General features: G+C 50.6%; 1 protein-coding gene across 1 annotated transcript in view; it reads right to left on the bottom strand.

Moving 5' to 3' along the window:
- The window catches only part of LOC102432310 (pikachurin), a 114776-nt gene that overhangs the window by 6734 nt on the left and 82780 nt on the right, over window positions 1-25262 (bottom strand). The window contains exons 8-18 of the mRNA XM_023755050.1: window positions 20935-21050; window positions 20057-20372; window positions 19053-19153; window positions 17655-17755; window positions 16586-16730; window positions 13097-13286; window positions 12139-12264; window positions 10591-10834; window positions 7042-7153; window positions 5300-5416; window positions 2362-2542 (exon numbers count right to left, since the gene is read on the bottom strand). Of these exons, the coding sequence (XP_023610818.1) occupies window positions 2362-2542; window positions 5300-5416; window positions 7042-7153; window positions 10591-10834; window positions 12139-12264; window positions 13097-13286; window positions 16586-16730; window positions 17655-17755; window positions 19053-19153; window positions 20057-20372; window positions 20935-21050 (1749 nt within the window). The remainder of the gene's footprint in view (window positions 1-2361; window positions 2543-5299; window positions 5417-7041; window positions 7154-10590; window positions 10835-12138; window positions 12265-13096; window positions 13287-16585; window positions 16731-17654; window positions 17756-19052; window positions 19154-20056; window positions 20373-20934; window positions 21051-25262) is intronic.

The following is a 25262-nucleotide window of genomic DNA, read 5'->3' as shown; positions in this document are numbered from 1 at the left end:
AACTTAACTCTGGTGCCGTGTCACATATAGAAATTTTTTGATATTTGCAACCATAGTAAAACAAGGACTTATATTTTTGATATTTATTTTATATATTTAAATGCCATTTAACAAAGAAAAATCAACCAAAAAATGAGTTTGCCTGTCACCTCTGACACGCGTGTCATAGGTTCGCCATCACTGGACTAGACGCTTTTCCCCAGGATGACAGCCATCTGTGTGCCGCTGTTTGCCCGCTGGGGCCTGGGAGACGTGTTCTGAGCAGCACTAGGCTGCACCCAGAGCCCCATTAATCCTCGGAAGCCACATAACGGGAGAGGAAGGTGTTTGCAGGCCGGGCCTCCCCTGTGTGAACTCCCCACCCCGCCACCAGCACTGGCAGCAGCTGCCACGGTGCCCGAGGGCCATCTTTTTCTCAAGGCACAAGGAGGTAACGATGTAAAAAGGGGGGCAGCTGATGGCTCCAGCCCAGTGAGCTTCAGAAAGAGGCCTAAATGCCCCCCAGGCCCCCTGCCACTGTCCACTCCTGGGACCTCACCAGGTAGCCCGGACCCTCAGCGGAGATCTGCCTCTTCATTCTGGTAAAATGTGTTTCTCATTGAACCTGAACCCACAGTTACACCTGAGCTTTTCATACCTTCATGGTTGATGTTCTGTAGCAGGAAGTGAGGGTTAGCAAGATCACACATTACCCTGTCCTTCCTCGAATTCCCGAAGCTGCTGACTGCTCACGGAAGCCTGGCCTTCACGCGTTGGTGTTTAAGGCAGGAGCCAGCTTGCCCTGCCTGTGCCCGAGGGGAGGCCCCGAGATTCAAACACTGACCCGTGAAAGCCACACCCAGTTTTCTGAGTGAACGGGCCTCTCTGGAACTGAATCTGGCCAAGTACATGCTGTTAGCTAACCAGGGATTCCCTTATCGGGATTCTCCTCAGGCTCGTTCACAAATGGGTCTAGGACTTTTCTGTTGGGGGTTATTATAGACTGAGCTATGTTAATGCACATATTTCATACGATTTGCTGTGCACGTTTCAAAATTCATTTAAGTATAATACTACTGAATCTTCCATCGGCCACTTGGCATCTTTCATACTTTCCAAGACTCCTGAAAAACAACTCTAACCTCCCATGCCCCGAACCATCTGCCCTAACTTTCAGTTTCCCTCTAGGCACTCAGTCCGATGAAAACCAGGAACCAGAAACACACAAGGAAGACAGCACACGCCTTCACTTGGGCGGTGCCTGATGTCCTCTGGGCCTATCCACCTTTTTAAAAATTAGTTCCTAAACAGTGAGGCCATCCTGACCCCTGAACAAGAAGCTCCCCATGGCCCAAGGTGATGCCCGTAAGAGGGCAGGTCGCCTCTGACGCCACGGTCCCACCTCCCTCCACCCAATACTGCGCCCTGCTCCAGCTCTCAGACAGGGCAGGTTAGAAGCCAAGCACTAGCCCTGGCTGGTGTGGCTCAGTGGATAGAGCATCGGCCTGCGGACTGAAGGGTCCCGGGTTCGATTCCGGTCAGGGGCACATGCCTGGATTGCGGGCTCAATCCCCAGTGGGGGGCGTGCGGGAGGCAGCCGATCAGTGACTCTCTCTCATTATTGATGTTTCTATCTCTCTCTCCCACTCCTTTCCTCTCTGAAATAAATAAAAATATATTTTTTAAAAAAAGGATAGCCCTAGTGGCATTTCCATACATAAAAAAAAAAAGCCGAGCACTCAAATGGGTTTTTATTTTTCTCACCAATAGCAATAATGGCTGGTGCTGGTTGAGTGCCCACCCGGCATTCTTCCATGGAATATGCATCGTCTCATTGACCCCGCACACCCCCTGCATTAGATACTATTGCTATTTTTATTCTCACTTCACAATGAGGAAACTGAGGCACAGGGGAGACTTAGGTGGCAGGGAACATAGCACTCCACGGAAGGCTGTTAATACTTTCCAAGTACAATTCGTATTTTTCTGTATTTGGTAAGATTTCTTTACTATAACGTTCATAAATGTTTAGGCAAACCATTTACCAGCCTATCAGGATGGGCTCTGGGGGTGCCTCAGATGCAGCGGGGGGGGGGGGGAGTCCTGGAAGCCCCCCTATGTTATGGGCTAAACTTTTGGATGCTGGGCCACGAGGGGATTCTCAGGGAAGGGGCCAGGGCAGTCGGGTGGGAAGCTGTTTACCTCCTGTTACAGGAGGACCTCAGCATTTTCATTGTTAAATAAGCATAACACTTTACATGTGATTAGCCATCGACTATGTCACTGAAATCGCTGATGAAAATAACCGGGCTGGCCGGCCTGCTGTCACCAACAGTCCCCTCCCTCCCCGGCCCGGCCCCAGCCCGGCCCCAGCCCGCGTACCTTGCTGGCAGTGCAGGCCCTCGAAGCCCAGGGGGCAGTCACACTCGTAGCCCTCCTCCCGCGGCCGGCAGCTGCCCCCGTGGGCACAGGGGCCCGCCACGCACGGGTGGGCGGCGTTGTCCACGTTCACGCCGCGGGTGAAGTCGTGCCTCACGTGGATGGCGCGGTCGTTCAGGGTGATCTGGGAGAGGAAGCGTAGACAGTCAGGGGCCCGGGAAACACTGGGCGGTGTGTGAAGGGTCCCTCGGCCACTGACCCAGACCACGCGCAGCGAGAGCTTCGGGCAGAGGACAAGGGCCAGTAGCGGCAGTCGTAGTCCTCAGTGACGTGACGCGGGAACCGACGTGATGGCCGGGGCGCGTGGGGGCTGTGCTGGGGTCTGGAAGGCCTGGTGGCTCGGAGCTCAAAGACAAGGCCCAGTCCCTACGAAGCGGGGTCCCCACCCGGCTGCCTCTCAGAATCGCCGGGGACTTTTAGGAAATAATTAACACCCAGGTCCACCCAGATATCTGAGTGAGAATCTCTGAGGGTGCGACCAGTCATCAGTAACCTGTCCAGGCTTCCTGGAGGTCCTGAGATGCAGCTGAGGCTGAGACAGGGAAGAATCCAGAACAAAGAACCGACACGGAGTGAAGGCTCAGGCGGGGGTGGAGGAGCGGCTTCTCGCTGGACTGCTCTGTTGCCTGACTAATGTCCTGGGGTACTGCCTCAGGCTCTAGCAGTGGGGCCCTCCCCATGGTCCCACCCACTCTCTCTTTTTTTTAAATCTTTACCCAAGGAGATGTGCTATTGATTTTTAGAAAGAGATGAAGGGAGAGAGAGAAAGAGAAAAGAACATCGAAGTGAGGATGTGAGAGGGAAACATCAATTGGTTGCCTCCTGTATGCACCTGACCAGGGATCAAAACCGTATTCTAGGTATGTGCCCTGTTCAGGAATCGAACCTGCGACCTTTTGGTGTACAGGACGACGCTCCAACCAACTGAACCAACCAGCCAGGGCCCCCCAGCTCTTGCTGGCCTCCTTCCCGGACACTCTTGAATTCCCTTTCCCTCTACAACCCCTTCCTCATCATTAAAGAAAAAGAGAGGAACTCAGCTCACATTTCCACCACATGCTGGGCATGCTCACTGGGGCCAGAGCGCTCCGGGCCCCACCCCCTGTTCCCTGCAGGGGGCTCTGGAGAAAGAGGAATTCTAGGAATAGCTTACTGGGCTCCCACCCCAAATACATACACCCATTGTTGCCAGCCCTTGACTAAGACTGTGTATCTACCTGAGCTGTTGGTGTTCCATGTGGGGGAGGCTTTGCAGAACTCAGGGAGAGAAAGTGCCCCAGGACACCCCGCCCTGCAGGGGGTCCAAGCAGTTAGCAATGGCATTTCCGGCCACTAACCCCCATTTCCACAGGCTGGCCTGGTCCTGAGCTGGGAGCAAACTTCCCTCGGTCCTGAATCTCAGAAGCTTCTGGAGAGCAGCTAGAATCTCTCCATAACTTCCCCCTTTTCATGCCGTGAGTGAAGGGCTGTGAAACTGTCACTGTAGCTGAGACTAGCCATTCACCGCACCTGTCACCGCACCGTCACCGCACCGTCACCGCACCGTCACCGCACCGTCACCGCACCCGTCGCCGCACCTGTCACCGCACCGTCACCGCACCGTCACCGCACCTGTCACCGCACCGTCACCGCACCGTCACCGCACCGTCACCGCACCTGTCACCGCACCGTCACCGCACCCGTCGCCGCAGGATACGGCACAGCCAAGGCTTTGGCCAGGACCTGGGAGGGGAGGGGGCCTTCCCCGGAGTGGACAGGAAAGGGCTGTGTGTGCTGTGCCTGGGAGGGGGCCTGCGAGAGTGGGAAGAGGGAGAACCCTCTTAGCGCCTCAGCTTGCTTCCCAAGTGAGAATTCCAAACACAAGATTAAACAAGGCCAAACCCAGTCAGGGGGTAAGAGGGGGAATAATGGTCTGAATTGAGGTGTCACTGTCACCACAGTTTGCAACAAAGGGAAACACATAGGAGTCAGCAAATAGTGCCTGGACCCCACACGGGACACCCAGAAAGGCTGAGCCCAGGGGCCCTTCCCAGCTCCCAGGAGCAAATCCTGGTAGGACCTTCCTTCCCTGGGCCTCCCAACCTCAGGTTTGAAAGGGTCAATGGCCCACCCCCACCCCTGGTGGCCGAAGAAAACCTGGATGACGCTAACACCCAGGAACCCAGCATGCTTCCCTTCAGGTCCCTGTCCCCCAGGGTTTGGGGGCCTGGAGACCTGGCAGGTGAGTCGCCCTGCATGTCTGCTGCAGACAGAACTCCCTCTTCTCCTACCCGAGAGTCATGGCAGGGCAGCCCCCGGGGAAGGAGGAAGAGATGAAGATGAGTGGGGTCCGTGCCCCATGTCTGTCACTAGCTGAGCGGTTTCCTCCTGCACCTTCTATGGAAAGACTCTACGCTCTTGAGAACTGGGTTACGTGACTGATGAACTGGGTTACGTGACTGATGAACCATTGCTAAAGTGGGGGGTGGGGAGGGGCAACAAGAGTTGGTTCTTGCCTTCAGCAATCTGCCCGGTAAGCTACAGAGAAGCGTGGAGCCAAGAGTTGCTATTAGACCCATTCACCTCCTTCCCTTTCCTGGAAGCTTTGGAAGTGACCTGGGGCCAGTCCCAGGATATGTTTGTGGATTTGCTGGAAAAACGCATCTTCCTCGAGTTCGGTTCGGGCTATGTCTGCTGGGCACAGACCCAGGAGCGGACTGAGACTTTATAAGACGTGGGGTTGGAAAGCTTGCTGTGAACACTCACAAATGAAATCTTAAACGTGTCAAACTCTCTCAAAATGTCCCTGGGTGCAGCGGGTTGAGCATTGGTCACAGTTCTTACTCCCACTGTCTGGAGTCAAGGTCACACAACAACCAGGAGCAAGCGAGCCCGTCCGTACCTTCTGGATGCTCCCGCTGAAGGGCCTGAGGATGCCTGACTTGTTCTTCACCGCGTCGTAACTGGGGACTCCGCCAATAAAGATGTCCGTGTTGCAATTAATCTGCGTGAAGCCGCCCTGCCAACAGGTGAAACACAAAACACGGTGTAACGTTGAGAAAAGATGGTCAAGACTAGCACATGCGCCCTCGGGTCCCCTGGAGACCCATCAGGACAATCTCCTCATGTTGGTCTGACGCTCACAGTGCTTTGCGTGGCCCCTCACCACCTCTTTGGATGTTTGTAAATTTCATAGCCTCTCTGAGATTCAGGTTCACCATCTACAAAAGGGGAACCGCAGTGTCTACCTCACGGATGCGGATGCGTCACAGCAAAGGGGTGGATGCTCAGCCAGCAGGACCCTGCCCGCCCCCCCCCCCACACACACACAGGTTGACGGCCTCCACCCTGTCCGTCTCACGTGGGGCACACAGCCTGCGATCTCAGTGAAACGGGAGCAAGAGAGACATAGACCACTGCTGGGCATGAGCCTTCGGAGCCTGGGAGTGGCTCGCCCTGCCTCATCCCTACCCCCGGTGCCTCCAATCTGGGTCTCAGATGGAAGCTGCCGCTGGCCATGGATGGACATGGAGCGAGAGTGGGAAGTGGACCCTGTGATGAGCTGCTGGTACCCGGGGCTGTGTGTGACTGGCTGGGCACAGTCTCGCCCCTCCTGGCACTGAGCTGGACACACACCCCTCACTCAGCATGGCCGGCTATTGTTATATTCAGGCACCACAGCTCTGCCTTCATCAGATCACAGACTGAATTGTCTCTGTTGCTAACCTTCAGGCTGTTTGGGATTCTTCTAATTCCCAAGGAGGTTCGGGACACCCCTCTTCCCCTGCTGTCCCCAAGGTGGTTCCCAGACACGTGTGTCTTTTCTTCTCTCCTCCTCCACCAAACACCTCTGTCCCCACCCAAAGTCTCCTTTCCTTCCTTTTTTTTTTTCCTGCCGGTCCATTTTCTCACCAGAACACCCACATTCACCATTTCCCTCTTTAAATCTTGCAATGCACAAAATAAAGTCAAATATTGTTTTAGGCATCTGTACATTTTTTGGGGTGTGCAGAATCCTAGTAGGCTATAGCTTAAAGCAAATCTCTCCTATCTCTTCTCAAAAATGTCATTTTCCTTCGGATATATCCTTGGAAATGAAATCAAGTTGTAAACTTGAGTAGAAATTCAGGCCATGAAAGTACAATATAAATACTACTAATAAGTAAAGCTAAACAGTGCTGACCCTATGCCAGGGACTGTTGTGTGTGACATATATCAATATTCTAATTTGCACAACTCCATGAGGTAGGACTATTATTACCCCCCATTATATAGATGAGAAAACACAAACTCAGAGTCTCAGTTCACATTATTGGTAAGTAAGGGGAGCCAGATTTTGAACCCTGAAGTCTGGTTTCAGAGCCTACTGTATACACGCCCACAGGAACAAAGGGGGCGGCCGGCAATGCTTCAGGTGCTGCACTTGTATTTGCTCACTGAATCCGTGAGCTGCCCTGTGAGGCATCTACTGCTACTGTCCACGCTCACAGCTGAAGAAGAGAAAAGTTAAGTAACTTGCCAGGTCGGGGGCTCGGGTGTAGCCCAGGCAGCCTGGCCCTGGCGTCCATGTGCTTCGCCACTTTGTCTCCAGGACAGAAAGGAAACAGCCCCCACACACCGTCAGGAGCACAGGTGAGTCCTTACCTCCGCCATGCCCTCCACCACCTTCTGCTTATCCACCTGCAAGATACCGTTCTTCGCTGTGCGAGATACACGCAGCTCGTGCCAGCGGCCGAGGGCGAGGGGGTCTTCACTCCTGTGGAGGGAGGGAGACTGGGCGTGGGTTAGCATCCTCCGGGTTATGAATGCTGTTCATCGATCCGGCCCCGATGACATGGATGCCAACCTCAGCACCTCACACTGCTCGGCAAAAAGAAAACGATCCTTCCTACTTAGTGGACACAGCAGTGTTCGCCCCATTTATCGGTGGGAACGTTGCATTCATTATCTTATTTATTCCTTACGGCGGGCCTGAAGCGGGGTAGGAGGAGCCTTGTTTTCTAGATGAGGGGTGGCAGGAGGGTAAAATGTGATCATTGTGGCACAGAAGCCTTGAAGAAGAAGAGTTATATGGGCTATGGAGTAAAACAGAGATTCCTTGGTGTACTGATGTCTTGCAGTACCTGCTGAAATACATAGAAAATAAGATGGATGGATGGATGGATGGATGGATGGATGGAAAAAAGTAAAGAAAGGAGGAAGGAAGGAAGGAAGGAAGGCAGGCAGGCTAGATGTGGGATAAAGCCAATATAACAAAGCATTAACTGTGGACCATAGGAGGTGGGTGTGATGTTCACTGTACTCTCCTATCAACTTCTATGTTAGAGTTTTCGTAATAAAACGCTGGGGCAAGGACAGGTTGCGTGTTCTCTGAGATTGTGAACAGGATTAAAAGTAGTTTAAAAATTCAGTTTTAAATTCCAGGTGGAAGCACTTGAAGTTTAAATGAAGCTGGTCAGAGTCCTGCACATTGCTTTTTACAGGGCGGCGTACGAGGAGCGTCCCCACGCATCTGTATGTCTAGCGGCGTGGTCCCTGGCCTCCGCTGCAGCTCCAGCTACTCTGGGGTCCCGGGCGATCGCCGGGAAGCCATCAGGAATACCAATGCGCCCCGTTACTGAAAGGTCGTCACCCCTTACTTGATTTTTCGCTCCGGCAAATGCTTTTGTGATTTGTCCTTCGCAATTAGGATTTAATCACCTTGGCTAAATCAATAGGCAATAAAGCACCCAGCGGCACGGCACTTCAGCTGGCCCGTGTCCACACAGAGGAGCGGCGCCTCGGTCCTGCTCTCACCCCGCAGAGGTCGTTTCCTGCAGATACGCCGCTCGCTCAGCCCGGCTGTATCCATCACGGCCGTCGCTGGCTCCTTACAATTGTCACCATTTTTGAATCCAGCTCATAATGAATTGGACCACGGCGCCCTTTTCCTCAAGTGAAAACGCTGCGGCCCATTCCACAACCTCCTGTAGGTCAGGCTTTCACAGAATTTGCTTAACTGAGCAGGACGTCTTTGGAATGGTTTGTAACATAAATCTCTCCCAAAGGGGTGTCTGAAACCCCATCAGTGATCGCAGTGGTCGGTTTGCCCTGGAGCCTCCTCTTCATCACCCCAGAGCCTCAAGGATTTTGTTTCTAAGCACCTTTCCTGACAGGCAGGAAAACAATAACTTATTATATTATTATTATTTTAATATATTTTTATTGATTTCAGAGAGAAAAGGAGAGAGAGAGAGAGACATTAATGATGAGCGAGCATCATTGATCAGCTGCCTCCTGCATGCCCCCTACTGGGATTTGAGCCTGCAACCTGAGTATGTGCTCTGACCAGGAATGGAACTGTGACCTCCTGGGTCATAGGTTGATGCTCAATCACTGAGCCATGCTGATCAGGCGAAATTATTATTTTTTAATTAAGAACTACTCTTGTCAAAAGTAGGCACAGAATTAGGAAGTGCAAAGCTGGTCTTCTGAGGTCCCATGAATCTGTGACCCCGGCCACAGCTTAGCTGCATTGCTGAGGTGCAGGGAGCAGTCTGTCCAGGAGGGGCGCTGATGAGCCACAACCCACCCTGGCTCCTGCCAGTCATTCCTTATCCAGGATAGAGCCACTTTAAAGTACAAGGTGGTGTGCAAGACGTCTTCCTTTCTCAACTTGACAAATAGTTCTTAGCGAACACTTAGACTGGTTGCATACTAATCACGTGTAAACTGAATCAATTAAATACCCCCCAGAGTTGTCCTGAGACACCGGGTGTGTTTGCAGAACCAGGGGTACAAGCACGTCTGTCCGCCCCCCACGGTGGGAGGAGTCACGGATGGGCAGGGGTTCAGCCATAAGGGCAGAGACAAACTGGCCTTTCGAAGAATTGTGGAAATCCGATGTAGTGATTTCCCATCAGCCATGAACTATGACCAGCAGCTCAGGGCTACGCACGGCTGTAACATCTCACCCACATGCTCTTTCTGTAAAAATGACAGCCCAGCAAGATGAGTGGATCGACTATGACCTGCAATCACCTTCAAAACAACAGCAAGCTCACTGATTCCCTGCTGCGGGGCCGCTCGGAGGCAGGCGTCCCGTGAGCCCCAGCAGAGAAGAGGTGGACACACGTGGGAACGAGATGCACGGCCTCTGGGTAGGAAAGAAAAGCTGCCAGGGGAGGAACACAGTTAAGAGCGAGACACACACAAACAAGAAAAATGTCTGCACCGCCCGGGACTCACAGAGATACGGACACGGCACTGAACCATCGATCTGAGTAAATTCACACCACAGACCAGGTAGCTGAGGTAAAGTTCTGACAACTCAGAACCAATTCCGCAGACGCCAGCCAGCACTCGAGGCATCGATTTACCGCCGGGCGTGCTATTGAGCCTCCTCGAGCACACTGGTCAGAGGGGGGCCTTTGCACCTGCTGGGGACTCGTGTCAGAGCACGGGGAGCAGTGAAAGACTCGCTAAAGTGCAAGTCACCACTGAAGGAACGGCAACGAGGAAAGTCAAAATGCAAAGTGAAGCCACCAAGGACATTTCTGTTCATTAAATTTCTGTTAATAGTTTTAAAAAATCCATTTTAATTGATTTTTAGAGTGAGAGGAAGGGCGGGAGAAAGAGGGAGGAAGAGAGAGAAACATCGATGTGAGAGCACATCATCAATTGGATGCCTCCTGCACACCCCCTACCAGGGAATTGAGCCCGCAACCTGGATATGTGCCCTGACTGGGAACCGAACTGGCAACCTTTTGGTGCATGGGATGAAGCTCAACCACCTGAGCCACACCGGCCAGGGCTCTGTTAGTACTATTTTACTGGTCATCGTTTATTTGCTAAGCGCCCACCAAGTGACGCTCGGGGCAACGTGCTGATTCATTACAACCCATCCCATCTCTGCTGAGGGCACGGTGTGACCCCACGTGGAGAGGAAGGCTGTCACTCTCCCCCTCCCCCCTGAAGCAAGCCCGTTTTCCTTAGCTTCAAGCAGAGAATCGGCACCTCTTGGGCAGCCATGTAAGAAAAGGGAGCCTTGCAGCAGGCCAGCACGATGGACAGGAAGCCTGCGATCCGTATTAGTCAGGAGAGGTTTCGGGAAGGAAAACTGCAGGGGAGACAGGGAATGACATGCACCTTTTCCCAGCGTGGCTGCAGTCTGGCTTTTCGGGGAAGGGAGCCCCTAAAGCTCTCAGCCCTTACCTGAGCACAGCAGTCCCGGAGCCACAGTCAAAGCGGAACTCCACGTGGCCCCCCGCCAGGTTGATGGACAGGAAGTCTCTGCTGCCCGTGTCGTGGCTGTACAGGAGGACGCCGTCGCCCGAGTCCGGCCGGAAGGTGATCTCAAACTCCATGAAGGACAGGTACCGCCGGGGCTCCAGGGGCCAGGGCGTGGCAGCGTAGGACCTCAGGGACTCTCTGAACTGAGGAACGGTCAGGGTGAAAGCTGAAGAGACAAGCATGTGGTCAGAAACCGCTCCATGGCAGAACTAGCCGTGTTCTTTTCCCCTGGGCACTACCCCGTGGTGAGGTGGGTGGGCTCATTGAACTCTGGCCAGTGGCATGAGGCTGGGAGCACGACACCTATGCAGGTGGGGCCCCTAGAACTTGCCTCCATCCTCCCTGTGTTCCCTCTCCCCCCCTGCTGGCTGGACGCAGGATCAGAGGACTGTGTCCCTGAATGACTGCGTGCAGCAGAGGCCAGCCCACCACTGCCAGCACCTCCAAGCTCTGCAGCCATGTGAACTGTGAGCAAGGATCGGCCTCTATTACGTTAGGCTACAGAGATACGAGATGGCATGTAACAGCCTCACTTATCTCAACTCCTATGCCCTCTTCTAGGTGGCATGAGGTTGTTTAAAAAATATTTTTTCATTTATTTCAGAGAAGGGAGAGGGAGAGAGAGATAGAAACATCAATGATGAGAGAGAATCATTGATCGGCTGCCTCCTGCATATCCCACACCAGGGATCGAGCCCACAACCTGGGCATGTGCCCTGACTAGGAATTGAACTGTGACCTTCTGGTTCATAGGCTGATGCTCAACCACTGAACCATGCCAGTCAGGTGGTGACATGAGATTTTACATTATACAGTGTTACAAAAACTTTCTCCAGTATGGCATCTTAAGTCCAAATCTGAATCGCTGGTGGAAAAGTTAAAACACATTTAATTCTGTGTGGTTTTCCAAAATATTTAAACATTTTCCATTATTACATATGTGTATTTGTGTGTGCATGTGTTTCCATGTATGTATACATATGTGTGTATGTAATTGATTATATGTTTTTACATAATCAATATATACGTTATTGAGAGGTAAGATAATTCAGCAGAGCAGTGCAAAGAAAATGACACAAGATCACTCTCGTCCCATCGCGGGGTTGATGTTTCTGGGCGTGTCTTCCCAACCTTCCCTCCGAAACCCTCAGATAATCTAAGCAGCGAGCTGACAATGCTTCGAACTGAGCCTGAAACAGGCCGCACAAATATAAGCTCTTCAAAGTTATTTGAGGGCCAAGAGGAACCCCCAAAACCTGACCTGGGAACATCTTAAAATGAAGTTTGGTTTGACACTGACACTTTAAGACACTCTACCTTAAAGAAAAGAAAAAAGATTCTCCCAACCATCCCGGAAAGCAATGTTAATCCCAGAAACACATATGGGCTTTGCTCAAAGTACACTGATGAAAATTTACGTCCCCATCAATTAACAAGCAGATAGAAATCGCCAACTTGCTTCTTTCTCACCATCCTCGCAGTGTCGCCCTTTAAATCCCAGGGGACAGAGGCAGATGTAGTTGTCAGCTCTGACGGCCGTGCAGGTGCCGCCGTGGATGCACGAGGTCTCGTCACAGATCCCGCTGCTGCACTCGCCTAGACACAGAACGGATCACACAGCCGCTTCGTGTCCAGTCAGCCAGCCCAAGGCCCCGGAGCTGGCCACGCCACGGCTCAGGCTCTGCACAGACACAGTGGGGCTCCCACTCCTGCTGCTTCACACCTCCTACCGCTGCACGCCAGCCTTCAGCATGAGTGGCACCTACGCTTCCTCTTCACTGGGTTCTCGCTGTTCTTTCCGAACAGCCACAGAGACTTTAAAACATGGTGGACACAACAGACTTGGGGGCAACTGTTTGACCGCTGACGGGGGTGGCCGAGTTGTTTTGGCATTAATTCCTCTCTCTGTTGTTCCCGCGAGAGTGATTCAATCCCCGCAATGTGAACAGAGTGAGGATGTTGGAAGTGTCCTAGGCTGTGTGGCCCAGTTACCTAAAGCGCTGCCTCCTGCTGGTTGAACATTGAGTCAACCAAGCTCAGCACTGAAGGAGCTCAGCGGCCACGTCTAAGCTTATGAACTGGCCTCACTCAGGGCCGCCTCAGTCTGCAGCAGCGAGGGCCAGGGAGGGCTCCATGAGGCCTCAGCATGTGACTTCAGCATCCGTGTTTCTACCAGAAAGTTATGATCTTATGAGGGAGAGAAAGTGGTCGCGAGTAAAGGTGCTCACAGGTTCAACATCAGGTGGGCTGGTTAGTTCTCTTAACCAAACACATCAGAGATGGTCATTTTCAAGGGCAGGTCACCAGATGACGCAAACACAGCCCCCCACAACTCACCCCCCACACCCGCCTGCAACTCACCCCCCACACCCGCCCACACCAAAAAGGCACCCAAAGGAGCACCCCTGCCCACCTGGCACCCACTTACCCACATCGGCCCCACTGAGGGCTCGCCCCAGGGGCCAGGGCCGCATGTCCACTCTCTCCCCGTTCACCGTGAGCGACTGCACGCAGCCTTGAAAGCCTCGGTCTGTTCCTGTGGCTCTGACCAACCAGTAAGTACTGGGAGCCCCACCAAGATAAAGAGGCGTCCTGAAGGTGATTTTAGTGTACTGGCCCTTTAAGAAAGAGGAAAACCGTGATTTATGAACCAACACCCAAAGCCAAAAACGCAACTGATTTTAATGAGGGACATGATCAGGATGTAGCTTACAACCATCGTATTTATCTTTAAGACCCTGCCCTGCAGCAAAATTAAACCCATGGTCACCACAGGAGACGCAGTGAGCTTCTCGGAGGGCTGTTTCGAGAAAGGAGGATTTTGGAAAGCCAGAAAGGAGGGGAGGGGAGCAGAGCCAAGAGCAACCCAGCAGGCCGTGCACCAGGCTGGGCCTCCAAAAACAACGTTCTCCTTCCAGTCCTGACACCAACGTACTGTGGACCTCGGAGGGGTCACAGGGCTGCTCTGTGTTCCGAAGGGGGTCATACTTCATGTGTGGACATGGGCTAACATCTACCCTCTCTCCTTCCTGCTCACCTTTACACTACATCCTGCAGGAAACACTGGGCAGGGCGAGGGGATTAGCAAGCAGATTTTGTTGCAAAATATTTTGAAATTTGCTCATGGATAGGATGTTTTGTTTTTTTTAAGTGTTATTACAGTTAGGTGGAGACATTTCTAGTTTTACAGCAGACCGCAGCCTGGACCGCAGCTTGTGAGGTTGTAAAACACAGACCTGAACGTCAGGTGGGATGAGATGAAGGTACCCATGGCCACGCGCTTCTGCGATTATGGAAATATCTCATTCATGTGGATGAATGGCTACATGGAAGGGGGTTGGGAGAAGGCACGCCGCCAGACTCATAAAATGCCCAGAAGTTAAGCCACTGAAATGTCTTCTTTATCCTTTATACTTTTGTTACCAAAAAGTAGAAGACCCAGTCATGGCTTTATCTCTGCTAATGAACAGATAAGACTCCTTGGTAAACAGTACCCTGACCATGAGCTGGGCAGGTTTAAGTACATGCAGTGAAGTTTAAGGATTAATTGTTTGCCAGCTACCGGCATACTGCTCTGTTACAGGGATTGGGTGCCTTATTGGCTTATTTCATCCACATCCTCCGGATTCACTCCTTCTGGATCCCATGTTTACCCTCTGGCCCTGCTCCCTGACCCAAGACCACGGCAGGGGCCTGAGAGCTCCCTCCCTTTCTCCTTGGTGGCTGGTTCCTTGGAGGCTCCATTCACAACACCCCAGGCGACAGTCTTTGAGCCTGGCCTTTACCTGCTCTGAGGAGGGCTGCCTTCAGGCCCCTGGAGCCTGCTTTGCCTGCTTATGCAGAGAACTGGGATTGCCCCTGAGTTTGCATTCCCCCAGCACAGCCCTTAACAGTTTCTAATGAGTGCAGAAGTATGAAAATCCAACTCGTTGGCTTTGGGCTGGAGTCACCTGGAGGTGTAAGGTATCCTCAAGCTCCCCTGTGGGGTCAGGCTGCAGCCGAGCCCTGAAGGGGTCCGTCTGAGAGCTCACTGTGCCTACTTTCGCCCTTCCCCGTCCATCTCTCCCTCCCTTACAGGTTCCTATGGCAACACTATGTTAATGCACCATTTGCACAAGACTCCTTCTCTGGCCTGTCTCTGAGGAACTCTAGCTTAAGACAGAGTCATTTTCTCCCGAAGGCCGTTTATTCAACATTCCACATCTGTGGTCCTGCTCATACAACTTGCTTAGCCCGTCCTGGGAGTAGAGAGACAAATGTTGCCCTGAGTATCCATACAATTATATGCTTCTTGCAATTAATTCTCACAGTATTAAAATCAGACTTTTAGGGTTAGAAATAATATGAAAACTCATATAGCCCAAGCTCCCGTTGGCTGCTGGATTCCTTGAACATCCCTCCCAAAGGTTCTGAGAAGTTTCTTTTGGAACATCCCCTCAGACAGGGAGCCATCTCCTGAGAAAGTCTGTTGCGCGTCTGTACACCTGTGCGTGATTAGGTAAAGCTACAATTGGCTCTCTGTGGCTCCCCCATTCGGCGTCAGCCTTGGGATCACAGAGTAAGTCCTTCTTCCCCAACACTGATGAAAAGCTACCCTCCACACCTTCATCTTCTCTTCTCCACACTAAACAATGCTCCTTCAATCAATCATTCCAGGGACTTCAAGTCATCTTCCTGTTTCATTGACTGCTTGTTGCACATGCTCCAGTTTTTCTGTAAACCTCTGAGAGTGTGGTCACAGATCTGAACACAATCCTCTTCGAGGATCAGTCACCATTAGAACTCTGGAAGCTATATAGTCACCAGAATAAAATAGAATTATCACTTCCCGTTTTCTAGATGGTATGCCTCTATTAATGTAACCTATCATTTCATTAGCTTGTTGTTACTACATGGTTCTGTTTATTAACCTTCATAGAACCTCCTTGCTTTAAATCTTACACCATTTTCAGAGGTATTGCTTCTTCATCCTGTTTTCATGTTAGTATTTTGGACCCAAATTCAAAGCTTCTTTATTCCCATCAAACTTAATTTTAATCATATGGGCCTATTGTTCTGGCATGGATGTGACTCTGTAGTTCATTTATTCTGTCTTTTCCTTCCTTAGAAATGTATGTATGTGATCTCACTGGATTCATATTCATTATCTTGAATTTCTGTTCCTTTGGAACCATCAGGGTCCACATGACCGGGGCTCAGCAAGGCATGGCCCTTCATTTAACATGTCTCGCCGGCACGGAGGAGCGAAGAGCCCAGGCAGGGAGGAAGCTCTCCACAGATACACAAAGGCCTTCTTGCTACATTTTCCCTCAGAGAATACGGACAGCTGACTGATTATAATTACAGGTTCGGTTCCTTGGCGGGTTGCTAACCCAAACTGTTTATTCCAAACACAGTCCTAAAATTGCCCCAAGCAAGACAAATATGTGAATACCTGGGCGATTTGCTGAGTAGCCCAATGGTTAAATTATTTCACCACTTCCTATAATCATGGTCCCCAAAAAGGTAGGTGAATGGGCGATTCCTGCAGATTGAACCAAGTGAACCTCTTGGAACTATTTCCTAAAGCCGCAGGATTGCGACACCCCGGCTCAGAAGCCAGCTTCGCATCTGGCACCGATAGTGGCTCTCCCTCTGCCCCGGGCCTTCCTGTCCTTGTGGAGAAAGAACCTGTCCCTGGGCGCCCACCGCGATGTTGCTTGCAGATTCCGCTCTCCTGGGTGGACGGGGGATGGATGTGTGCCCTGACAGCGCCCCTGGGGTGGCGAGATCCCACAGGAGCACGCCAGAGCTCCGCTCCATGAACAATGGCCCATCTGGAGCCCGAGTCCTGCCAAGTGTGCTTCCGCTCTGTGGTGGGCCCTCAAGATGCCTCTGGTGGGTGCCAGATGGGTGGGCAGGGCGTGCGGGGACTCACCTGGGACTGGCCCGTCACCGGCGTGTTGTTGTTTAGCTGCAGCAGCCCGTCCAGCCCATCTCTGTAGAGCATGACCGTGTGCCAGGCCCCTAGTTTGATTTTGGTCTCACTTACGATGATGGCAACCCCAGTTCCACAGTTAAACCTGTGGAGGAGGAAAAGGAAAGATCCTTTGATCAATCAGCTCGTTGTGTGTTCAGATCCCACAGATATCATCTCAGGCTGACGGCCTCTCTGGGAGCCAATGCGCTCAGAATTAGGTTTACAAGCACCAGGGGCAGCTTAAATGTGTGCACGGAAGAGCTAGGGCAGTGATGGCAAACCTATGACATGCGTGTCAGAGGCGACACACGAACTCATTTTTTTGGTTGATTTTTCTTTGTTGAATGGCATTTAAATATATAAAATAAATATCAAAATATAAATCTTTGTTTTACTATGGTTGCAAATATCAAAAAATTTCTATATGTGACACGGCACCAGAGTTAAGTTAGGGTTTTTCAAAATGCTGACACGCCGAGCTCAAAAGGTTCACCATCACTGAGCTAGGGCTTGTTCTCTGGGACGACGTCAGTCTAGTCGGTCTGGTTCTCTTCACTCTGCCCACATGTGGGTGCTCAAGAAACACTTGCTGTTGAATGAATGCATGGTTGTCAGGTACCTGATTCTGCAAAGGTCACCTGTGGCCCAGATGCTACAGTATTTACTAAACTGGCCCACGTTCACCTTACGCACACTGTTCCCTGTCTACAAAAACCCATTCTGGCCCAGCCTGCGTGGCTCAGTGTTTGAGTATCGACCTATGAACCAGGAGGTCATGATTCGATTCCAGGTCAGGGCACATGCCTGCATTGTGGGCTCGACCCCCAGTGTAGGGCGTGCAGATCCAGCTGGTCAATGATTCTCTCTCATCATTGATGTTTCTATCTTTCTCTCCCTCTCCCTTTCTCTCTGAAATTAATAAAATCATGAAAAAAACCCCATTCTGCATTTACTTTTTTCACACTGTAAAAATGGAAATATAACATAAGGTGGCATTACAATAGCTGTGGGCTTTCGGCGGAGTTACCTGAATTGGAGTGAGCGTCGGATGATGGCCAGGGACATGAAGTCGCCCCTCTCGTGTTCGCTCTCCCCACAGTAGAGCAGTAAGCCGTCCTCCGCCTCTGCCTGTCGGATGAACAAAAGCCACGGGGACCATGAGCACCGCCTGGTCCATAACACGCCACCTGGAAACACTCATGAGCATGAACCCTGAGCGTGCTCCTCTGTGGGCCTACCAAAGGGACAAGCACGTGGAGCCCAGGGAATCCCCAGGTACCTGGTCCCAGCACCCCCACGGCAGAGGTACAAACTGTGTGAGGAATGTCAAGGAAGCGACAAAGGGGAGGCCGCCTCGTGTTCGACCTGCTCTTTGCTTGTTCCCTGGACCCACCAGCAGAGCCTCAGGGAAACCGCGGCAGAGACCAGGGCCACGGACAGGCTGCTCTTGTCTCGTCAATGCTCTTCTCTCCAGCAGCAGCCTGTGGTTTTCCTTTATTTTGGTTTTTACTTCCCTCCCTCTGAGAAGCGTGCAAATTTGCTCCTCCCCTTCTCTCAGGAGGATAGGACAGTGAAAACAGCTCATCTGACAGCCTGGTTTGCTTTCCACCCATGCAGGCTCTCCTGGAGTGCGACCCATCATCTTCTGGGCGCTCAGCATAGTGACCACGCCCTGGCCGGGTAGCTCAGTTGGTTGGAGCATCGTCCTGATGCACAAGGGTTGCAGGTCCGATCCCCGGTCAGGCACACACAGGAATCAACCAGTGGGTGCATGAATGAGTGGAACAACAAATCGATGGTTCTCTCTCCCCCTCTCCCTTCCTCTCTTTCTAAAGTCAATTAAAAACAACAACAACACATTGTGACCATGACCTCAAAGGGGACTTGTTTCCAGATCTCCAGACATTTTTGTGTCGTCTGAGATACACAGAAGAACCACTTTAAGCTGCAGTCGCGACTGGATTCTATCTGCAGTTGTTCAGAGCGGAGGGCATCTATTGGCCTCACTCTATGCCAGGGAGACACATTTCAGCTTTCATCTGTTCCGCTACAGCCGCAGCAACAAGGGCAGACATCTGGGCTCCCTTTAAAAGCGGTTTTGGAATGAGAATGCCTTATGCCTTCTGAAGTCCTGGCCAGGGAGGAGCCCTGTTATGAGCAGCATGGCTGGGACCCAAACCTCCTCTCTGGGCACCCTCAGGCCAGCCGCCTGCACAGTTCAATAGCACACGGCACCCACCCCCTCACTGGTGCCCTTGAATGTGTGAATGAGCCCGTCATCCCTGCTACCCTGGGAACGGGTTTCAGGACAGGCTCTGTGTCATATTGTCCTTTGCTACTTACCTCCCAGGCCCTCCCCCCTCTCCTCCTCCCTCCTGTGATAGGACGTCCAATGGACACTCATCAAACAAGGAATCCCTCTTACCCTGAATTCCAGAGTGATTTGAAATGCCTGATGGGAGTTCTTCAGAGGGTCAAAGGTTACATAGGAGTGGCCGAAGAACTGAGGGTACTGTATAGCAACATCTGAAAAGAGGAAAAGACAACACGGAAACAGGCCTTTTCCCCGCTTCTTCTTCAAATGCAAAAATCAACGTGCGCCGCTGCGTGGGGGTCCCTGAGTGAAACCGCTCATCGGCTCAGCCTCGCTCACTCTCTTCTTCTCTCTACTTGTCACACCCAGACTCCTCGGACTCCTCGTTGTTGGGGACTCTGAGCTCCTGGAGTTCTCAGGGAGAACCTGGCCTTTGGAGACTGTCACTGTTTCCCTACGCAGAAACGGTGGCTGCCGGATCCCCGACGCCTGCTTTGCAGTGGTGCGTCTGTGTGCTGCACGTGGGCTCCATTAAGCCCTTTCCCAATTTGCATGCACATGTCCCAATTTGCAGCACTTTCTTCAGCGGAGCGGTGATGAAAGGAAAGCCCACTCCCCCGCGGTGCCACCGGGATGACTTATTCATTGCACCAGAGGTATTACCCGGTTGGCACACTGAGAAGTAGGGCTGCTCTCTAACTAGACGCAGTGGAAGTGGCCTCATGTTTGCCCTGGGTAGCTTATGTAATGACTTATGCAGGGACGAAGGGGCTTATCTTATGCCCAACTGGCAGGGCTCCATGGTTGCGCATTGACCTATGAACCTGGAGGTCATGGTTTGATTCCCGGTCAGGGCACATGCCTGGGTTGCAGGCCCGATCCCCAGTGTGGGGCGTGCAAGAGGCAGCCAATCAATGATTCTATGTCGTCATTAATGTTTCTATCTCTCTCTCCCTCTCCCTTCCTCTCTGAAATCAATGAAAACATATTTTAAAAAAAGAAGAGGCTTATCTTGGACAAAGGGTTAGAAGAAACCACAGGTGGTCAGCAAACCTGCCCTCTGGTGACCAGTGGGGCCAACCCACCGCTGTGTCCTTGCCCCACCGAGGGCCTACCTTCTGAGCAGCTCCCACCACCTTTGCCCAGGTTGCAGTGGCACCGTGAGCGCCCCCAGGTGTAGTCATTGGCACAAAAGCTGTCACCGGGGCAGAGAGTTTCATCGCACGGCTTGTCAAAGAGCCTGGGCATCGCAGGCACACCGTTCTTCCCTTGTCTCTTCAGCGGAGTGGGCTGGGGAGCCACCGGAGCCGGCGGGAGAGAGGCTGGAGTCGGGGGGACAAGCCTCGCAATGGTCTTTGGGTTTGATCTTGGCACAAACTTGGATTCCACCAACACTTTATTCCCTTCTTTGGTAGCAGGAAGTGGTTTAACCTACAGCCAGAAAAGGATTGAGAAGGAGCACCAAGAATTAGACGGCCTTATGATGGTGGATGCCTAATCCTTGAAAACATGGTCACTTTTGATTCCCCGGGATGTAGGCGGGCAGATAGTCCCTTCCCCAGTTTATGGCTAAAGAACTTGAGGCTCAAGGACTTTTGGTACCTTGCTTTGTATTAGTCAGAAAATTAGAAGTAAAGCTGATATATGGTTGTTTATTCTTCTTATTATTACAATAGCATGAAGATGGAATTGTCAAGGACCTGCTCATTTCCTTATAATACCTAACTGTGTAAAATTTTACGTGGTGGGAAATCTCAGTATGTTTTGGCCAGATTGGAAGTCGGCAGGCAGGGCTGCCCACAGAACATCAGCACAGTTGGTATTTAGTTATTACTCATTTATGATCACCGGGAGCCTAATAGTCAGAGGGAATAGATTCCATTTAAGTCAGTTTTACATAAAATGCTCCACAGCCCATTGGCCAAATTACCTTGTTCAGCAAGAAAAAACACACACAAAACACCTGGGTTTTAATAGCAGCGATTTGTGTTACCTCCTCAAAGGAAATATCCAGATCTAAGTCGTCTTCAAATCCCTCGTCATCCTCGCTGACTCCCGTGTTCGTTAGATAATGGGGTCCGTAGCGGCCACTTCCCTCCTCCTCGGGGCCTTCGCAGAGAAAAGAAGCCACTGCCGTCAACACGCCCTCCACCCCTCAACCACCCTAATCCAGTCACACGCAGCTGCGCCCAAGACACCGGGATGTGGTGGGCACTCAAAAAAGTCAACACTAAAGACAAAGGATCATGACCAAAAAGTACAAAACAGGGTTCATCTCATAAGTAATCAAGACAGTGCCAATTAGACCCCGAAAAAGCTGCCATATTATACCGACAAGACTGGCAAACAGGTAAAAGCTGAGCAAAAAAAACATCACCAAGGATGGGATCAGTGGGCACCCGTAGTCACTGACGTTAGACGTGCACGCCACTCTGCAAAACACTTGGCAATGTTTTATAGAGTAGAAAACGTTGATTCCCTTGGGCCCAGCAATCTTACCCTAACGTACAAAACCTGGAAACACGTGTAGCGGGAGACGTGCAAAACATGTTCATAGCATTAGAATTTGTAACAGAAAACAAGATCTCACATTTGTTATTTATAATATCTCTCAATAATTATGGTGTCTCTACAGAGAGGAATACTATGTAGCAGGGGAAATGAATGAATGAGCATTTAATAATGCATCAGCATGGCTTCATCTCACATCATTTCACATTAAAAATGCAAGTTGCAAAAATCACAAAACACATCCAGTGTAATGCCATTTATATAAAAGTCAACAGCAAGCAGACCTTAATATATTATGTAATAAGAATACATAGATATGTAGTTTAAATGATTAAGACAGTGACAAAAAATACCTGTGGAAGGTTAGAAGGATGTGCACGAGGCATTCCAGGGCCTTCAAGAATGCTCTCTAATATTTTATTCATTAAGACAGGTGTTGGGTACATGTGAGTGTTCATATTATGTTTATATGTTTTATATATGTTTTTCTTAAAAAGTCCCTGACCAAAGTTGCAGGCTTGATCCCCAATGTGGTGCATGCGGGAGGCAGCCAATCAGTGATTCTCTCTCATTATTGATGTTTCTATCTCTCTCTCCTCTGAAATACATACATACGTATGTGTGTGTGTGTGTGTGTGTGTGTGTGTGTATTTTACTATGCCAAGTGTTTTTCAGACATTGTTTCTGTTACTCCTCATGAAATCCTCTGAAATTGGCGTTATTACTCCCATTTTACCAAGTGGGGATTTAAACTCAGAAAGATGAAAGAACTTGCTTAGAGGCATAGAGATGGTAGATGGCAAAGCTAGAATTTATCCTTGGAATCTCTCTGATTACATCACGCCTCTAATAATCTGACTCCGAATTGTGTCTTCAGCTTTCCCCCTCTTCAAAAGTCTTAGCACACAAGCTGGTCTACCAGTTGACTCCTGAAGAAAGACTTTGCCCAGTGCTCTTCTCCACATTACCCTCCTGTTCCCTCTTCTACCTCCTTCTGCATAGCCTCCCATTCCTCCAGCTACACACATTCTGTGGAGACACGGGGCATCATCCAAAGATCCAAAGCAAGTGATGGTTTAAGAAGAAAACATCAGACTCTTTTGGAGAAGAAATGGTGACTCCACAAAAGATGGAGCTGCCGAGACCTGTAGGACACTCCTCCTCCTCCTCCTGGGTCGGGCTGTCCACACACAGACATTTGCCCCTGAGCGTAAGCTCGCACTCAGCTCCCATAGCTTGATGAAACCAATAGACAATTAAGATAGTTACACTTTCTGAACTCCTGGCCTCGGAAAGTTGCCCTGGTGTTTCCCAACTTGGCTGTGAACCCCTTGAGGGCAGACCCATACTTCAGACTGTTGTTATTCCTTCCCATCCTCCACTTAACTAACACGTCACATAGTCACCAACGACCAAGGTCTCCACCCGGCACAGGAGACACTCCTGCGATGCTCCACACCACGGTGGAGTCTGTCTGTCCATCCTGGCCCAGTGGGACACGCGTGGAGAGGAAGCCTTCCATGGTGAGACTTTGCCCCCAAATCCAAAGACATTCCCTCAAAACTGCCACCGTTCCCATCCCTTCCCCCTACTCCGTCTAGAAGCTTAGAATTGAAAAAGACATTAGATACCTCCCAGTCACAACTTCTCATTTCCGTGTGAACTGAGGCCACAGAAGGAGAAGTGGCGTCCTGCCCCCTAACCCAACCTAGCAAGTCCATCTTGAAGGAAAGTCCTTGGAGAAAAGGACCTTGACGTGTGGCTGCAGGTACCAAATGGCACCATGATGAGAATGGAAATGGCTCGATTCTGCTCATCTTGACAAGTGAAATAAGGCACCTATGACTCAGTGGCTAGAAACTGCTTTCTAGCCACTGTATAGAACTGTTTCGGCACTGTATAGAACGTATCTCCTAGAAACCAGAAGTTCCTTCTCAGTTTGGGGACAGAGAGACTGTGAGATAAGAGTGGGGAAAGGAATATGGAATTACCGAGACTCAGAGTCCAAGAAATTTTGACTTTTGTAGCCAGACCTTAGCGATCAGCCACCACTAGTCCATTTTACAGAGGAGTAAACTGAGGCTCAGGGAGTCCATGGGACTGGCCCAGAGAGGCAGCTCATTGGTGGCAGAGCTGATCTGGAATTCTGGACTCCCGGTGCCGTCCTCAAGTACTCTTTGCAGCATCTCAAACTCCGCATCTCTCACACTAACCCAGGCTAACTGTCATTTTCCAGTTTTGATCGGAAGGAAATGTGCCCAGGGAGGACCAGACGCAGCATGACCAGGAGATGCCAGGGACCCAGCTTGCAGCTGTTGGGTCCTGCTGGGCCCTCTGCCTCAGATCTCAGACCCAGAACTGACATGAAGCTTTTACTCACACTATTTCTTAGTGAAGACAGAACGTGCAGTCCAAGCCAGCGATAAGAATTCTCCCAGTATCCTGGGGCTATTATAATTAAAGGGCATAACTTATCTCTTTCGACTTGGCACTTTGTTAATTAGGAAAAGAGAACGTTAAAAGGGAGGCATTTATTTAGAACCAGAACAGTCAAACCACGGACTGAATGCAAAACAAGTTCAAGGGTACTGCGCTATAAAGAAAAACTAATGCACAAAATGCAAATTTCTATTCATAAATTAAGGATGGCTTTTATCCTACAAAACCTGTGTTTGTTTGTCTAAAGGCATCTCAACCATTTCAAGTGGCTCCAAACTAATTCTAAAGGGCTCCCAGGGCTCTGAGAGTCTGTGCCCTATCGCCACCTGCTGGGCTACTTGGGAACTGCCGCCATCTGGGGGTGCCTCTGCCTGCTTGCTCCTGAGGACCACTTGTGGGTCATTCCCTAATGGACCACTGGTTGGTGACCACTGCTCCAGAGGTTTCCTTATGTAGCTGATCCTCAGAATCCGTTGGGCTCTGGAATCCCTTATGACTGTGTGATCCAGACGACTGCTGGGGGCAACTTTCCACTGGGCCAGGATGGGCATGCATTCACATTTGTAAAAGTGGTGGACACTAGGGTTAGAGTTAGATGGCAACCCATCTTGTTCCGTCACAGGTCTCTGCTCTCCACACAGGTGGGAACGAGCAGCTGGAACCACCAAAACGTCCAATAGGAGATCTGAGCTTAAACAATGGGTAGTTTCGTCCTCATAGCAGATGGTTTTTTTCTTCCGGGAAAAAACAACAACTCTCAAATGTGTGCTTAACTATGGATAGTACTTATCAAAATACTAAAGGGTAGGCTAGCAGGTAAGAGATGTGGTGTCAAATGCCATCCACATTGCCAATGGCTGTGCACACTAGTCTCTCCATCAATAAAAGCAGAGAGCGGTACCATCCTGACCCGCTGTGCTCCGTGGAGATAGCGAAAGGGGGAATAAGAACCTGGACAAGCCAAAGGACAAACCAGGACACTGCCGAGCGGCCCCGCTCTGCGTGCCATAGTGAAACGAGCTATATGCCCATCGATAAAGAATTCGTAAATAAATGGGGTAGAGCTTTATAATGGAATGCACCATGGTTATTAAAATTAATGTGTTAGGCCTGTATTTACTTATATTCAGAGATGTAGATAGCATTTTGTTATACAAAAAAGTACACATGTACTATGACCTTATCATTAGATTAAGAACGATTCTGGAAGATTATATATCAAATTGTGAGTAGCGGTTATGCCGGGATGCTGAGATCAGACATAGTTTTTATTTTTTTTGCACTTTTGTATGTTGTTTGTACTTTTTTTCCTGATAATAAATATGGATTACGTTTTCTAGTTAGAGACCACAAAAAAGCGATTTCTGCTTT

This window comes from Myotis lucifugus, unplaced genomic scaffold (genome assembly GCF_000147115.1).
Source record: "Myotis lucifugus unplaced genomic scaffold, Myoluc2.0 scaffold_68, whole genome shotgun sequence".
Lineage (NCBI taxonomy): Eukaryota > Metazoa > Chordata > Mammalia > Chiroptera > Vespertilionidae > Myotis > Myotis lucifugus.
The sequence above is the reverse complement of the archived record's forward strand: the minus strand, read 5'-3'. Positions and strand labels throughout refer to the sequence as shown.